This window comes from Caretta caretta, chromosome 2, assembly GCF_965140235.1.
Source record: "Caretta caretta isolate rCarCar2 chromosome 2, rCarCar1.hap1, whole genome shotgun sequence".
In the NCBI taxonomy this organism is placed as follows: domain Eukaryota; kingdom Metazoa; phylum Chordata; order Testudines; family Cheloniidae; genus Caretta; species Caretta caretta.
Genome location: NC_134207.1, coordinates 188,301,015 through 188,318,828, shown reverse-complemented (window position 1 = coordinate 188,318,828; position 17,814 = coordinate 188,301,015). Strand labels below are relative to the sequence as shown.

At 35.8% G+C, this 17,814-nt stretch overlaps 1 protein-coding gene across 8 annotated transcripts in view; it reads right to left on the bottom strand.

The window, feature by feature from the left end:
- ULK4 (unc-51 like kinase 4) overlaps positions 1 to 17,814 on the bottom strand; it is a 386,015-nt gene that overhangs the window by 288,871 nt on the left and 79,330 nt on the right. For all 8 annotated transcript variants that reach the window (XR_012667172.1, XR_012667171.1, XR_012667173.1 and 5 more), the window contains 2 exons: positions 16,043 to 16,150; positions 12,220 to 12,303 (listed from right to left, as the gene is read on the bottom strand). Coding sequence is in view for 5 of the 8 variants with exons in the window: in XM_048838838.2 (XP_048694795.2) it covers positions 12,220 to 12,303; positions 16,043 to 16,150 (192 nt within the window). In the remaining 3 variants the exon portion in view is untranslated. The remainder of the gene's footprint in view (positions 1 to 12,219; positions 12,304 to 16,042; positions 16,151 to 17,814) is intronic.

The window sequence follows — 17,814 nt, the reverse complement described above, 5'->3', positions numbered from 1 at the left end:
AGGAAAATAATTTGTGTTGTCAGAATACTGCTGCTTAATCTTGTTACACAGATATCAGGACAAATATGGGAAATCCTAAGGGAATAAGTCATTTCACAAGAAAATTCAACTACTTTGAAACAAAGTTTATGTTCCCCTCCTCCCCTTTGTCTTGTACTGTAAATAAATCCAAGGAAATAATAGAAATAATATTTAAAACTGAGTCTTTCATCTCCAAGTGATCACTCTGAATCCAGCATAGGTCAGTAATGAATGAAAGTGGTTACTGTGTCATGAGCATTCAGCTCTACATGAAGACGTGTTCATATCACAGAATTTGCCAATAAGAATGCCAGTTATTATCGGGACATTAACAAAAGGGTCAAGGACTTGATAGGCATGGAAATTTAATTACTCTTAACACTAAAGTGATTCTACCATGACAAGGTTCAGGCATATAAGTGAGGCAGTGCATGGCAGATTGCATTGCCATTACCCCAATGCACTTTTTCTATGGATATACAGAGGACACTTTCCAGGGCTTTCAATCCACCATCTTTACTAATAAGTTTATTTAAGAATTTATTTTAATTAAAAATTTACATTACTTTCCATTCAATAATTGTTGGTCAAGTCAAACATGTACCATATGTCTCATGTTTGGCATGGAGGGAAAGGATAGGAAACATTTACTGGAATATGGAAGTGCATATTGTAAGTGCTGCATATATACATGTCATACTACAGCAGTCTGGGAAATTAGTACTATCCTATAGCTAACTAAGTCTGAGATCCCATTCCATTTTAGTTTTTCTTTCAGTTGCTTTATAACTTTCTTAAATTTCTCCACAGCCAATTTTTTTTCATGCTTAGTCTCAGCCAAAAGATTAATCTTTTGGAAGGTTTTAGTGAAATTAGTTCAGCGATTTTTGAGTTATAAGAACATGAAAAATAGTCTAATTTTTCATGGGTTCTTAATTTCTGCACCTACATAGCTATTACTGTCAGAAGCTAGAAATTTCAAATTTAACCTATTTTATAGTTTTTCATTGACAAAAGAAACACAGTTTTAAGTACAAAAATTGTTTTAATCTAAAATTTATGGTTTTAATCTAAAATTACTTTAATCTGAGAAATATGTTCAGCCATCAGTTTGCCAAGTGTCCCCATGAGTTCTACTTCACCAAAACAATTCCATTGCCACACAGATAGCAAGATTGTCACAGTTACCATCCAATGTCATATTTTCTTTCACAAATGCTACACCTCTGTCCCATTTCTGATTTATGTGAGTGCATGCCTCAGATATCAGGTCTTGTGTGCCTTTACCATTCCAGGGGTGGAATTACACAGCTCTTCCAGTCTTAGATTAGGCCCTGGGTTACAGCACCCTGAGTACTGAATGTGCTTGCCCAACAGGTCCACCTGGGTTTGGCACCTGTGCTGGGAGTCTGTGACCAGTGATGAATATAGTGACCAGAAATATTCTTCTTAAACCAAAATATTGTTTAACAGTAAGGACACAACATATTTAGAGGAAACTAAGATGACAGTCTAAACGCATGTCTATTTTAACTAAAATCTTACAGTCACCTGATGGTAAGCTAGGCAGGCCTATCTTCTTCAAACACCACAGAGTGCTTGCCTCTGAGTCCAGCTGCTCCTCAAACAACATCTTGACCACCTCTCCCCCCTTTCTTGAAATCCTCATTCTGCAGGACATAGATCAACCACTAAATGTTTAGGATTAACAAAAAAGTTCTCCATGGGTCAGGTTATTCCATAACTGTCCTTCCTTGGACCTTGAAAATGTGGTATTCACCACTGAGACACACAGGACAGTGAACTAACTGGACCACTGCTTTGATCTAGTACAGCAATCCCTAAATTCTTGGGCCACATTGTTACTTCCTATTCCATCCCCTTTGTGCTTTCTGAATCTTATTGTCATAAGCATTTGCAGGAACAGGCACCAAGTAATTTTAAATTAACAAATAAAATAAAGATAATAATCCATGTACACTGTCCATGCAAATAACTGTTCTCTTGTCTATTTCTAAACTTCTAGGAAAATAAATTATGTCAAAATAATGCTGATCAATGAAGGACCTTATCTTGCAACAATTTGTGTTCTGGATAACTCCTATTGACTCTATCGGAAGGTCTACCTGAATACAGACTGAATAATCAAATGCTATATTTTATAAACAGATCATTTACCAAACAGAAATTGAAGACAGAACATCTGATATTTTTCCTCATTGTCCACAACATCATTTTCCAGCTCAAACTGTGAATAAGCAAAGTCTTTCAACACTGACTAAATGCGATTGATGAATTGGTCAAGTTAATTTAAATACAAGTAAGGAGGACAATAGATGTACTCCAGAGATTTAGTTTGTTTAGTCTATAGCACACTCAGTCTTCACAAATAATGTACCATAATGGCACTATTTATTTCTCTCTTATATTATTCTCCACTTTATCCTACCATCTCATTCCCTTTGGATTTCTGACATTTATATCTCCACAGTCATCATCACCACCAACTGCGAGCAACAATAATGAAGTTTTCATGTCATTAAAAATATATTCCTAACTATCTCCTTCCTCTACTGATCATCAGTGTTTAATTTTTAAACATATAAGACTAAAAAGATGCATGTGGGAATTTAGTATAATTCTTATTAAAAGAAACTTTTCTTCATAAGTGTCAATTAATTTGTTACCACTGTCTAAACTTCAGTTCTACTTAAACAAGAACAATTTACTCATGGGCCTGATTCTCATCTCAAACCAGTTTTACATGGATATAACACAACTGATTTAATGGATTTACTTCTCATTTACAGAGTTGTAAATCAAAGGAGAATTAGCCCCCAGTCTTTAAAGTTTTGTTAGTGTACCATACTGTACAGTAGACAACCATTTAAAAACTCATATACAAGTGCACTTTTATCAAAATTAAGCTTCTTGACACTTATTTCTCAGATATTTTTGTTTGCAAATAACAATACAAATTTTCAATCTTTTTCTTTAAATTTCAGTTTAAATGATTTTCTGAACTGCAGGGGTGAAAAATATACCTGTATTTACAATATGAACTGTACATATTCAAAAGATTTATAGCAGTATTAATTCTTTCTTACATACCAATGATTATTAGGCACACAAACTGGGGCTCCTGTGTCGCTTGAAATAAGTAATACCACATTTAATTATAATACCATAAATAAGCCATAACCAAAGCATTATGCAGCAGAGAATGGTTCTTATGAATGCTAACAGATCTTCAGCAATATCCAGATGCAGCTATCCTTAGCAAAATTTTGTCCCTCAGAAGCGTGCTTTATCTTGTACTTTTTAACCAGTCCTAAGATGACTCATGCCCTGTACCAGACAACCACAGTCATTCTTATATCTTGGCTGGAAAGGGTCATGTATTGTCTCAGTGCTCTTTCAACTCAATGAGGCTTTCAGATTAATTCAATTTGCTGCCACCTGAGATTGGCTCCCTTAGCCCCTCTGGGACCTGTTGTCAAACACTGTATAAGCAACAAGCCTTGTACCATTTTCTGCTTACTTAACTCTTGGGAAAGGAAGCCTGAGCTAAGCTAATATTTGGCCTCAACTGAAGGATTCATCTTGTCATGTTATCAGGACATAAGCTATGTTAGTTGAAAAAAATGGATCTTCAAGATACGATTGAAGAGCTTTCGTACACCAGATAACCTGCCAGTATCATGAACCATCATAGCATTAATAATAGCAATATTAAAAAAACAACACAATCAGATTTTCTCAGATTCCAAGCAGTTTTACAAAAGAGCACTAAAAGATATAGGGCCTGATTTTCAGAGGCACTAAGCACTTCTGGTTCCCACTGACTTAAAATACAGTTGTGGGTGCTGAGTACGTCTGAAAATCAGGCACACATAATGGAGAAAGCAAGTACAAATAAGGTGAATATATCTGAAAATACAAAGGTAAGCTTCCTTTTCATTCAACATTTAAAAGGAATTAAGGAATTAAAGGTATAAAGAGGTCAATATTTACATTTGGGTAAATAACTGATTTTATTCTGTCTTGTTATTTATTTTGGTTGTGGAAGAGCCAACAGCATATTAGAAGCTTTCCTAAACACTGAGAAAGAACATAATGAAAAGTACACTGCTTTTAGAGTTTAACATGTCTTCTTCAGTTTTGGATAATATATCTTATTAAGATATACATACATACACACACACACACACTCACACGCAGTGATCTTATATATGTATAATATCATTTATATAAAAAAAATTAAAATTTCAAATACTAATGTCGTGTGATTACAGAAGCAAATTGGTTCCAGAGTGGTAGCCAAACTGGAAACAGATTCAGGAAATAAGAACTTATTCCAGCATCTTTCTAATCAGTTGCTAGAACGCCTTTAGTTTAAACAAAGATGAAAGATGGAAAATTAGAAGATGTACACACACTCTAATATATTAAAGCCATATCATGAAAGAATTAACTTTTATTCTTGAGTATTCAGGATTATAGAAATCAAAATCTTCATTTGGCTGTGAGTTGTAATTACACATTCTTCACTGAAAAAATAATCTGACAAGATAGAGAGAGTAAAAGATTTACTTTTACTTTAAGAAAAATAAAACAAGAATTTGGCTGTAAATTCAGGAATGGACATCTAAAAAAGGAGTAACGAGGACAGTAAACACCGCCCAGTCTGTCCCCTCAGTCTGACGCACTCGGTCCTTCAGCAGCCCAAAGATAAGGGTCATAATGGTATTCCCGTCCCCCCTTTTCTTTTCCCCTCCAACTTTATTGCAGTAAAAAACGTCCTTGCTCAGGTAATGAGCTTTACTTTTAAGTCGATTGGGCTCAGCGTGGACACAGGACTTCACTGCAGCAAATGGACTGGGGCCTTAGCTCTTTAATGATATTTAATGAAATTTATATATATTTAATGATAAATATATATATTTCAACAACACTACAGGGCCAACTGATGTAAACAGAAACAAGGAAATTAAATATCAAGAAGGAAATTTTCTTCTTAACCCACCATTCCATACTGTATTTGATCACATACTATGTGAAAAATTACCAAGTCACAGCACATAAAAGGGAAAGAAAAAGAAAAAAAGAATCATAGAAATATAGGGTTGGAAGGTTCTTTGAAAGATCATCATGTCCATCACTCTGCACTGAGGTAGGATCATGTAAACAGACTATCCCTGACATGCATTTGTCCAACCTGTTCTTAAAAACCTCCAACGTTTTAAGGATTCCACAAACACCCTTGGAAGTCTATTGTACAACTTAACTATTCTTCAAGTTAGAAAGTTTTTCCTAATATCTAATCTCCTTTGCTGCAGATTAAGACCATTACTTCTTATCCTAACTTCAGGAAACAAAGAAAACAATTGATCACAATCCTCTTTATAAGAGCCCTTAACATATTTGAAGTCTGTTATCAGGTCCTCCCGTCTTCCTTTTTCAGGACTAAATATGCCCTGTTTTTTTTAAACTTTTCCTCATAGACTAGTTTCAGAGTAGCAGCAGTGTTAGTCTGTATTCGCAAAAAGAAAAGGAGTACTTGTGGCACCTTAGAGACTAAATAAATTGGTTAGTCTCTAAGGTGCCACTAGTACTCCTTTTCTCATAGACTAGGTTTTCTAAACCTTTTAGAATTTTTGTTGCTGTCCTCTGGACTCTCTCCAGTTTATCCACATCTGTCCTGAAGTGTGGCACCCAGATCTGGACACAGTACTCCAGCTGAGGCCTCACCAGTGCTCAGTAGAATGGAACAATTACCTCCCATGTCTTGCATATGCCATTCATATTAATATACCTCTGAATGATATTAACCTTTATTGCAGCTGAATCACATTGTTGACTCATATTGTGTCTGTGATCTGCTCTAAGACCAGATCTTTTTCAGCAGTACTTACCACCTGGCCAATTATTTCCCATTTTGTAGTTGTGCATTTGATTTTTCCCTCCTAAATGTAGTACTTTGAACTTGTCTATATCGAATTTCATCATGTTGATTTCCGATCAATTCTCTAATTTAATTTTTTAAATTTTGAATTCTAATCCTGTCCTCCAAAATGTTTGAACCCCTCCCAGCGTGGTGTGTCATCTGCAAATTTTATTAGCACGCTCTCCACCCCATTTTCCAAGTCAATAATGAAAATATTAAATAGTTCTGTACCCCAGTAGATACATCCTCCTGCTGTGACAGCAAACCATTGATAACTTACTCTTTGAGCACAGTCTTTCAACCAGTTGTGCACTCACCTTATAGTAATTTCATTCAAACCACATTTCCCAAGTTTCCTTTAGAGAATGTCATGTGGGACTGTGTCAAACACCACACTAAAATCAAGATATATCATGTCTATGGCTTCCCCTATCCACTAGACCAGTAACTCTGTTAAACAAGGAAATTATGTTGGATTGGCATGAATTGTGCTTGAAAAACCCTCAGTGGCTACTCCTTATAAACCTATTTCTTCTACAAATTGATTATTTAATAATTTGTTCCAGTATCTTTCCAGGTATCAGAGTTAGGCTAACTGGTATATAATTTCCCTGGTCATCTTTGCTTCCCTTTTTAAAAGATAGGTACTGTGTTTGCCCTTTTACAGTCCTCTGGGACCTCACCCATCTCCAGGAGTTCTCAGACATAATTACTAATGGTTCCAAGATTGCTTTAGCTGCTTCCTTAAGCCTCCTACGATGAATTTCATCAGGCGCTACCAACTTGAATACATGTAATTTATCTAAATAATTTTCAACTTGCTCCTTCTCTATTTTGGCTTTTGTTCCTTCCATCTTCTTGTTAGTATTAATTGTGTTGAGTATCAGTCATCGTTAAACCTTTTAGAGAAGACAAAATAGGCATTAAACACTTCAGCCTTCTCAATCTCATCAGGTATTCGCTCTCCTTCCCCTCTGAGTAGAGAGCCTATGCTTTCCTTAGTCCTTTTTCTTGCTCCTAGTGTATTTTAAAAACCTCTTCTTATTCCCTTTTGTGTTCCTTGTTAGGCATAACTAATTTTGTGCCTTAGCCTTTCTGATTCTGTGCCTACATGCTTGTGCTATTCTTTTTTTACTCCTCCTTAGCAATGTGTCTGCGTTTCCACTTTTTGTAGAATTCCTTTTTGATTTTCAGGTCATTAAGGAACTCTTGATGGAGCCATAATGGCCTCTTACTATTCTTATCTTTTCTTTGCATCAGGATGGTTTGCAGTTGTGCCTTAATATTGTCTCAAGAAATTGCCAGCTCTCCTGAACTCCTTTTTCCCTTAGATTTTCTTCCCACGGGACCATACCTATCAGTTCTCTGAGTTTGTTAACATCTGGGGTTTTTTAAGTCCATTCTCTTTATTGTGCTGCTCTCACTCTTTCCTTTCCTTAGAATCATGAAATCTATCGTTTCATGATCATTTTCACCCAAATTGCCTTCAACCTACAGATTCACAGCCAATTCCTTCTTGTCAGTCAGAATCAAGTCTAAAATGGCTGTGCCCCTGGTTTTGTCCTCCACTTAATGAAATAAAAAGTTGTCCCCAATATTTTGCAAGAATTTACTGAAAAAGACTTGGTGGGATAAATCTCATGACTGAAATATAAGTATAGGGGGTTATAGCTTGTTTAGGAAGGACAGGTGGGAGAAAAAGGAGGACATGTTGCATTATACATCAAGTACATATACATATACATATCACATACATACATATATATACATATACATATACATATCACATATATATATATATATATATATATATATATATATATATATATATATATATATATACACACATACACATACACACACTTGTTCTGAGGGCCAGAAAAAGTTGAGAGGTAGATCAGTTGAAAGTCTCTGGGTAAAGATAAAAGGGGAAAAATCAGGGTTGACATCATGATGGGGTTTACTATAGACAATCAAGTCAGGAAGTGGAAGTGGTAGAGGCATATCTAGAACAAACAATAAAAATATACAAAACACAAGACCTAGTAGTAATGGGGGATTTTAACTACTCAGACATCTGTTGGAAAAGTAATTGGCAAAGTTGTCCAATTACTGTTGGAAAAGTATTTCAACAATTATTGTTGGAAAAGTAATTGGTAAAACAGATCTGTGATGCCACTTAAGTCATAATTTAGCTTATGTACCAATACTTCCAGTTCTTTCTATCTATTCCCCATAATCCTTATATTTCAGTATAATCAAAGATGTTGAGCAGATTCCCCCACTGACTTCCCTTTTATTTCTCATATGACCCTACTGTAATTTTCCATTTCCTCCCCATCTAGTACTCTGTTATGGTTGCTTTTTTATATTTACCTGTGGGCTTCATAAGCATAGATCAGACCACATTAATAGCCCATGGTAGAACCAGATCTCTCAATGGTGGGATACAAGTTAGATAATTTTTTCACAAACCTTTTAACTGTATTATACACAGATAGTGATTGTCATAAATCAAAACATGATAAACTGAAAGAGCCACCAAATGAACTCTTAAAGACAAATTAAAGAGCCCCTCACACTTCAAATACATTATATATTCCAAAACACAGAACAGACGTTGTAAATGGTGAGCCAGATTTTTTCATTTAAAAAAAAAATCTAAACCATTTCAAACAACATTTCGTCACAGATTGTTTTCTAGAATTAAGCAATATATTCTGACTAATGACAAACAAGTTGTTCAAGATTATTCAGAGTCCGACAGGCCAGGATGTTAGATAGAGAGATTGGGGATCCAGATGAAGAATTTGCCATACTACTGAGAAAACAAGTCTGGAGGCCAGGGGAAAAAAAATCTGTAAACTCCCTCCAACAGCTGAAGCAGGTCTGCATACCATTGCTGTCTCTACCATGCTAGAGCAATCAGGACCAACTCTTGCCTTATCCTCTCTTATCTTCCTCACCACCAACTGAATTAATGGAAAAGTGGGGAAAGCATAAAGGAGGCCCTTTCACCACTGCATCAGGAAAGCGTTCAAGATGGACTCGCTGCTCTTTCCCACACTTAACAGAAAAGTTTCAGAGTAACAGCCGTGTTAGTCTGTATTCGCAAAAAGAAAAGGAGTACTTGTGGCACCTTAGAGACTAACCAATTTATCTGAGCATAAGCTTTCGTGAGCTACAGTTCACTTCATCGGATGCATACTGTGGAAAGTCAAAGTATGCATCCGATGAAGTGAGCTGTAGCTCACGAAAGCTTATGCTCAAATAAATTGGTTAGTCTCTAAGGTGCCACAAGTACTCCTTTTCTTTTAACAGAAAAGACTACTCTTTTTCTTGAACTTGGTTGCAAGCAGATCCACAATGGGCCAATCCCAACTGGAGATGATCTCTTGTACCATCTGGTCCTTCAGAGGCCACTTGTGCATCTGAGAAATTTCTCTACTGAGCTCATCTGCCAATACATTACTGTCCCCTGCTAAACAGACAGACATTGCGTAGAATGCACCAGTTGTGAACACGATGACTGCAATGGTAACCCATGTCCAACATACAAAAGAAGGTACTCTTTTATAGAAGGCTTATAGAGCTGAGGCTAAAGGAAGTAGAGCATAAGGCTGACCACGAATAAAGTTGAGAGATGCAAATTTGAGGGATTTAAGAAACGTAAATCCTCTCATACTGATTCTTGCCAAAGGAAGAAGACTTGTAAAGGGCTGTTAAAAATGTAAGTCCATTCCATACACCATCCTAAGACATGGGAATCTGCTGCTGTAATCATGAAATAAAAGAAATAAAGAATAATGCTACCAAGACAGTTACTCCTCACAGTAAAATGGTTGGCTCAAACTGTGGCTGAAAAAAAGGCATATGGTGGCATTTCCAAATACCGACTGCCTTGGCACACAGGAGAGGAGACAGGGCACTGCCTTGCTTGCTTGCAGATGTAATACAGGGCCAACTATATTGTCCATCGTTATCTGTACAACTTTCCTCCTTATTTGAGAAAGAAAAGATCTGAGAACCAGGTGAAGTTGCTCTCAGTTCTAAAACATTTATCTGAAAATTCTTTTCCTGAAATGCCCAGTGACCTCAAACTATCAGAGAACCCAGATGAGCTCACCATCCATTGTCTGATGCATTGAGATTACTGTGGCAAATGAAAAAAGGGAACTGGACACCTTTGAGAATATTCGCTCCGTTTGTCCTCCACATTAAAAAAATAAAAAATATCCTGAGGCATAGTGACTAGCATGAGAAGAATGTCCAGTTTTGGCTTGTTAACTTGAGCCATCCACCGTTGCATTGGCCTCATTCTGAGGAATGCACATGGAATAACATAAATAGACACTGCCATGAGACCTCTTAGACCCACATAGAAAATTACTTTCTGGGTCTGATGACACAGAATCTCTGGAATACCATCACTACCCCAAATCTTTCCTCTGGAAGGAACGCTCTTTCTGCTACCAAGTCCAGTATAGCTCCTATAAAATGGATTCTCTGACTTAGACATAAATTGGACTTTTTGATATTCAGAAGTAGTCCTAATCCATAAGTATGGAGCAGCACCTGAATGTGAGCTAGCAAATCTTCACATAACAGAGCCTTCAGCAGCCAATCATCTAACTATGGGTAAACAAAGCTACCCTATTTTCTTAGATGCATTGCTACTACAGAAAGACACTTAATATAGACCCTTGGCACTGTAGAAAGGCCAAATGGAAGAACCTTGTACTAAAAATATCTCTGTGCCATCACAAAAAAGAGGTACTTCAGATGATTTAGCCAATTAGAGTTATGGAAATATGCATCTTTTAAATTGAGAACTGAAAACCAATCCATACTTCAAAGTGATGGAATTATGAATGCTAGGGTTAACGTTCCAAACCAAACTTCCAGAAGAACTTGTTCAACTTTCTTAAATCTAAGATTGGACAGACCACTTCACTGTCTGGTAATTAGCCACCCTAATACCTAAGAATGTGTTGATTTATTTCTAATTATACATAAAGCTCAGGTCTATTGAATGAATACATGCATATCATGCAAACACACAATGTCTCTCCAGAGCAGGATCTTTGCACTATGGTGGCACAGAAAGCCTCAAAATCTGTGGCATTGCTTTGTCTTCAGTGATAAGACCTTCATTTGCACGACTGTCAGTTCAGCAAATTTCATGAGCACTATATTCACTAGAAAAAAAACTGAAAAAACTAATATCCAGATAAATTCTCAGTGAAACTTAATATATTTCAGGATTTAGAATTTATTTTACTGTACAGGAATAAATTAATGTTCCTTTGAATGCCTCCGTTTTGTTTCTATGCCATGGATATCTACAGATAGAAAGAAGTCTCCCTTTGCTAAGATGACATTTACGTGGTTTATAACAACCATGTCTTGGAGTGACATCTTACTATGTATCCATTACTACCGGCTGGAAAGAGTCCAAAAAACAATCAGTTGTGTGTTCTTGGCCGCTTGACGATTTGGAGATTTTCTATGCATCTGGAGATTTCCTCCATTAAGTACAATCTGTAAGCAATAAAGAAGTGTACTTATCTTGATCCCCCCCCACCCCCCCAGTAAGGAATGTTTTCAGCCTTTGGCTTTCCCTTGGGCAATTGATCTTAAACAGTAAATGCCAACCTTGTATGTGGCTCTGCTCAATTCTTTTTCATTTTGTGAGTGGGGACCACAAATCTGTTCTTTTCTTTTCTTTTCTAACAAAGCAAAGTTGTCACAATAGAAATTAACTATAAGACATATAATATATATAGCAAAAAAAGTGTTTAAAGTTTACTACTTTTGGGCCTCAAAGGACACTGATGACCTGACAAGATGATGGAGTGTTTAGAGCCTTGTATACCAATTTTTTATCAGAAAAAACTGGCAGAAAAAAAAAGATCTGTGCAAAAAATAAACTGTAGCAAGGGTTGTACTAGCTCACCAAACAATCCTCAAAAGAAATCCATAACATGAATAAATTCAACGTTTACATCATAGAAATTCTTTATTTACTATCTTATAACCAAAATCATGTATAAATGTTGGGTATACAGAGAAAGCTACTTCATTTTTGCAATCTACTACTACTGTGTAGGTCATGGTCGTATCACGATTATTTAAATTCAGGAGCAATACTTCACTGACAATGTACTGCAGTGCTTTAGGCTACAGTCATCTCACAATGCCTGAAGGGTTATTACAGTGGAGAAATTCTGAGGACAATAAAAGATCCTTACCCCTTCCCGAAGGCACCTCATTAGCACAGTGTAAGCAGCCAAGGGAACGACCCAGCATTCTCTGGAGTGCACCTTTTTTTCTTCCTGTAATGAAGTGGAAGGATCAGCAACGAAGCTAACAGCACAAATGATATTAACCCCTTAATTAAAAAAATCATAATATCTCAGCCATGAAAGATACACCTATCAGATTTTAAAAGGTTAATATACAGATGTCGACTGAATAAAATCTAGAAGATAGATTAAATTCTGGAACAAAAGTTGAATTTAATATTTTGGATTTTTATGGCACAAAAGTTTATTTTTATTATATTGTTGAAGCATGCTTTAAAATTCCTAGGAGTATTTGTCCTGAGGTTTGTATTTTTCATTGGCTTAATGTAATTCACACTCTAAACCAGTCCCTACAATCTCAGCAATCATTTTGATTAATTCGTTACCTGTTTCTAAAGTATTAAAAATAGAAAAAAAATTTAAAGATTACATTTAAAGTGATTTAAATGTAAATAATTTAAAGTGATTACATTTAAATTATACCTAGAAATACATTTGCTTTCTGTCTCTCAATTTAAAAAAGTTTTTAAAGAAAATTTGTTTTTGAAAAATATACAGAAGTTATAAAGAGTAGCTTATTCAAGACCCAGTATGGAGCACTTGGAAATCTGCTATTTATCTAGATAGAAGTAACAATATTCCAGAATCCTTACATACCTGTCCTATTGGAATAGTCTTGTTCCCTTCACTAAAATGAGAATATTATTCCACTATTAGTGGTAAATGGACTATTGCTTTTTTTTTTGTTTTTGTTTTAAGTAGCATATTACAAATTGTCAGGTAAATAGAATGTCATTTGGATTTTCTTAGTATAGAAAGAACCTGTAACATTTCATGAAAACAAATTGCACATTTAGGTGCTAACTTGCATTTGATAGCATATAGGTGCTAGTAACTGCAGGAGAAAAACATTTGCTGGGAAAATTAAAGAGAATAATCTTTTTATGTGCTGTATACTCTAAAAAGCATAGGATGTACAAAGTGGTCAAGTTAAAGTTGCAGGAACAACCTTAATTTTCTGTCTCTCCTGACTTTTAGGATTCAATATATAATTCAACATCACCATTGCATTAACAAGATATAGTAGTTGAAGAAAAGAAATTAATGAATTGCTTTCCATATATTTTCATTTGAGAGGAACACAAATACATACAACCCTAATCAAAAATCAAATACTTAATTTCTTTCATTCCAACATTATCATTTCTTAAACCTGGTTTCATTCAAAGGGAGAATAAAGTTTAAGTTGATTGCAAAGGGCTTCAATAGAGAAGCTGAGTTTTTAATCAATGTCTAATTTTCTTTGAGCTCTATGCCAGCTAACTACCAATTAAAAAGTGTGGTGTAATTTCCTCTGGAACTGACACATGCAAACATGATAGATTTGTCAAGTTACATGGTGTAACCAGGGGAGATTCAATTTAACGCCAGCCATGGACACCTAACCCTAGGCTACGATGTTCTCTCCCCTGCTTTTTTTTTTTTTTTTTTTTAATTTATCTGCAGATATTTATATAGAGATATTCTTCATTTACATTTTTTTCATGTTACTGTTAAAAGAAAATCGGAGATTAAATGCTCAAAGTAACCCCGAACATTTGAGAAAAAAAACGTGAAAGGGTGTAAAAGTCATCTCTGGACACTGGCAAGCTGGGTTTTAACTACAGTTTGCCTTTCCCCATCCACTGCAAAAGTGAATAGGGAAAAATAATATGTAACCTTACATTACAGCCCAATCAAGTTCAAGCAGAGGATGGCTTGTAATTCCATAGGAGGAATAAGGGCTTGTCTACACAGTGCCAGCAAAGCACTCTAGAGGGGTGTGATTTGTAGAGTGCTTTAATGCGTTGTGCTCCATGTAGTTCCCTCTGATGTGCTCTCAAAAGTACCTAGTTCACGTTAATGTAGTCCTATACCATATTAATTATAAGAGAACATGCATTTGGTCTGTGAAGGATAAACTGTGAATACGTGTGTGTGTGTGTGTGTGTGTATATATAAGAGAAATTACTAATTGTAACTGGAGTTAACCAATGTTCATATCCACTTTAGATCCTCATTCTGGTCTTGTGCCCTTATGAAATTAATATAGTAATATTCAAAACCTTTAGATAATGTAGTTAATGCATATGCCTCAAGGGAAACAAAGTATAACATGCAATATCCTTTAATACCTTTTTAATCTGAAGTGATCTACATTCTAAAGAATAAAAACAGAATTCTTAAAAGAAGAAAAAAAGAAGCTCATGGGTGTTTAGAAAAATGCCATCTTCTGTTATTACTATTAATAGTATCTCTCTTTCTACAAAAGTCAGCATTGTCTAGAAAATGCTACTCCAGGTAATGGTTGATGCAGAACATTGTTCCTTTTGTTTCTAGCTCAATGGTCCAAATTCAGCCTGTCAGTAATCATCAGAATTTGCTATTTGAAATTGCTTGGTCGCAGTTCAGTTCCTAGAGGACAGCTGTTCACATATAAAAATAAACACTGTTACAATTGGAACCCATATTGATAGTCTCAGCAGAGGACAATATATGTGAACTACGCATTCAAACTTAAAGATGGTCTCCCTCCTGATAAGTGTTGTAAAACACTGCTGGGGCAGCAAGGGCAAAATGCTACACTGCTGTCTGCATTATACTGTACCTTACCTGTGCACTGAGACAGAGGACCATAACATACTTAACTCTCTATTTCTTGATTTTTGCGCAATAAAAATTTCAGTTAAGTACTCATTTGCTGTTTAACATGCCAGATGCAGAGCAACACTGATCCATGTACATCACCACTGAAATGCAGGCAAGGGAATGTTGCATCAGTTAACCAGTGTCAAAATTCACTCACATTCAGGTCACACAGAAAGGCCCATTTATGATGTTCTTTGTGGGTGGGGAAGGAATCATGTGAGAATAGAGTTGTAAGTATGGAGGGAAATCAGTGATTGGGGAAGAAGCTTTTAACAGCTGGAAAAAGCTTTCAACAATTTATGGAGTTGGTTTTGGGCTTTCATTTTCTTTCTTTTTTTTTTTTTTTTATAAAGTAAATCCCCATTCACTGAAAATGTAGAGAACTTCTGAGAGCTATTTTCTACTGTGCATACAGCACCAGTGTCCCAGTAAAAGCAAGACAGTTTAATAAGGACTACAGGAACAGTCACTGTTCCATAAAAACATTTCAATCCTGCTACCATCATTCTAGATTCTCTCCTTTCAAGGCGGGGAAATACCATTACATGAATTAGAAGCATTAAATGCTTCATTTCAGTTTTAAAATGTCTCTTTCAGCAAGCATAAAGAAACATTTTTAGAAATAACAGAGCATTGAGAAGTGTAAACAGGGATAACGGAGAAAAAATAAAAAATCTACAGTGAAAGAGTGTAAGAAATTTAAACAAAGATGTTAAAACTTCTATGATCTGTCCTGGAAATTCACAAAGTAGAGGGGGAATATAAAATGGCAACCAAATAATTCCATGGCCCCTTTAAAAGTTACATTTTATTTCAAACAAGAGCTTCAGGCGTTTCCTTCTCTTAATGGCAATAGCTAATGAGAGAGAGCAAGAGAGAGTGGGCGCAACAGTGTGGGATTTTACAAGACTTGCAAATCCCCTGTACTTTTAATGTCACAGCACTTGAACACATTAAACATTAAAAAGGCCTGCACTTGAGGGTAACAAATGCTAAGAATACCCACATAGGATGTTTACCTTACTTTTGAAAAGGATTTAAAACATTAAAAAGATTTGCAACGATCATTTTATAGACTTACCTGACTGGCTATCAGGTAAAGCACCTCCCCGAGGGCAGGTAAAAGGCATTGTTTCAATTTGCTGTTCCTGAAGTTTTCCCTGATCAGTTCAGTTAGGAGTATGACTGCCTAAAATATAAAATATGATAGGCCTTAATTGGCAACCTTGTCTCAGATAAAACTTACACTGAAAACCAACTGAGATGTGCCTGATTCTAATTCTGTAGTCCTCACTCAGGCAGAACTTTCACATTGTAGCTTAAAAATTTCTTCCTGTTCTTCTTTACCAACCTCATTCTATGTGCATGAAACAACTAAGAGGTATTGTTTATACTATAGACAGTAGTGACCCTTAAAGTCAATTGTTTCCAAAAGTTACTGCATGCTATGTACCTGAGATGCTGGGTTATTTTTACATACTTTATATAAGCGGTAATTATGGTATCACAGATACCATGGTGTGAACACTTGAAAATATTAGCTTTTTCAGGACTACTGTAAAATATATTACAGCTTGTACTACCCTTTTCAGAGGATCAATAAACCATTACCAGCTACAAATCTTGATACACACCAGGAGGAATAAAATTTAATATTTCATATAAATAATAGGGCCTTCCTATTGCATGCTTACCTCCATGATATTTTAAAATGTACAAAAATCAGTACAAGGCTGACCAGCAATTTGAAAACAAGACTATAGAAACAACTGCATTATCACCATCTTTGGCATGACAAATATACTGTGCACTATTTCACTCTTCCGTCTGTAAATACTTCCTTTTCCAATTTCCTTTAAGAAACCAAAAGTACCTCTTGTTGTCAGTCTGAGGAGAAAGTTCCTATGTTTCGTTTACGCCTTTTTGCTGGGAAACAACTGGTTGCAGACTTTTTTAGCAGTATTTTTATTTTTATTTTTTTTTTAAAAAGATTGTATCTCCCAAGACAAGTATCACATAGTCATTAATTCCAAGATCTTGGATGTCTACTTTGTTTTCAGTACCTGATGGGAAAAGTAAAAGTCTATCCAATGGTCAGATATGATTAGTCTGTAATGATTAGTCAAATAATGTACTGGTGATATTCTTTTCATTGTTGAATTCTGATCTAATTTTATGCTTCCATATGGGTAAAGAGTACCCTACCCATGCAGTGTGCTGTGCCACCTTTTTAACATACAAGTAGTAAAGAGAATGGTCACTCAGAAACCGAGAGACCAGATATGTTTCTTAATGGAGATGGATCTAGACCTCACGCACAAAAGACAAGACTTAGAGAAAAAACTGGAAGTGAGTAAGCTGGAGATAGGGCTTCTGGTGGCAGCACTGCAGTCCCAGTGGAAAAACTGTGCAGAAAGAAGTCCCTCTGTAGCTTATTAAGGCACTGGATATAGGAAGAGAGGCTGGTGAAGTCCAGAGCCGCCTGAGTTACTCTCCTGCTCACCCAACTGTAAGTGCAAGTCCAAGTTCCATTGAAGCAGAGTAGTGTGTTAAAAATCCAGGAGACTAAATTGAATAGCGATACAAAATAATGATCAAATGAGTTAGTATCAGAGGGAAAAAAAAAGAAAATTCTACCTATCAGAAATATCAGAAGCTTAGGTACCCACAGGTGTTAGGATTCTTAGGTCTGGAGGATACAGACAACTTATCAGTAAATTTGGACATAGCCTCCCAATCTACAAAATCATATTTATATAATAGTGGCTGCAGATATGCAATGTGCATTTGTAATGACAAGGCTGAATAAATCTTTATTCCCATCAAATCTAAGATCTTACAAATCCACACGTA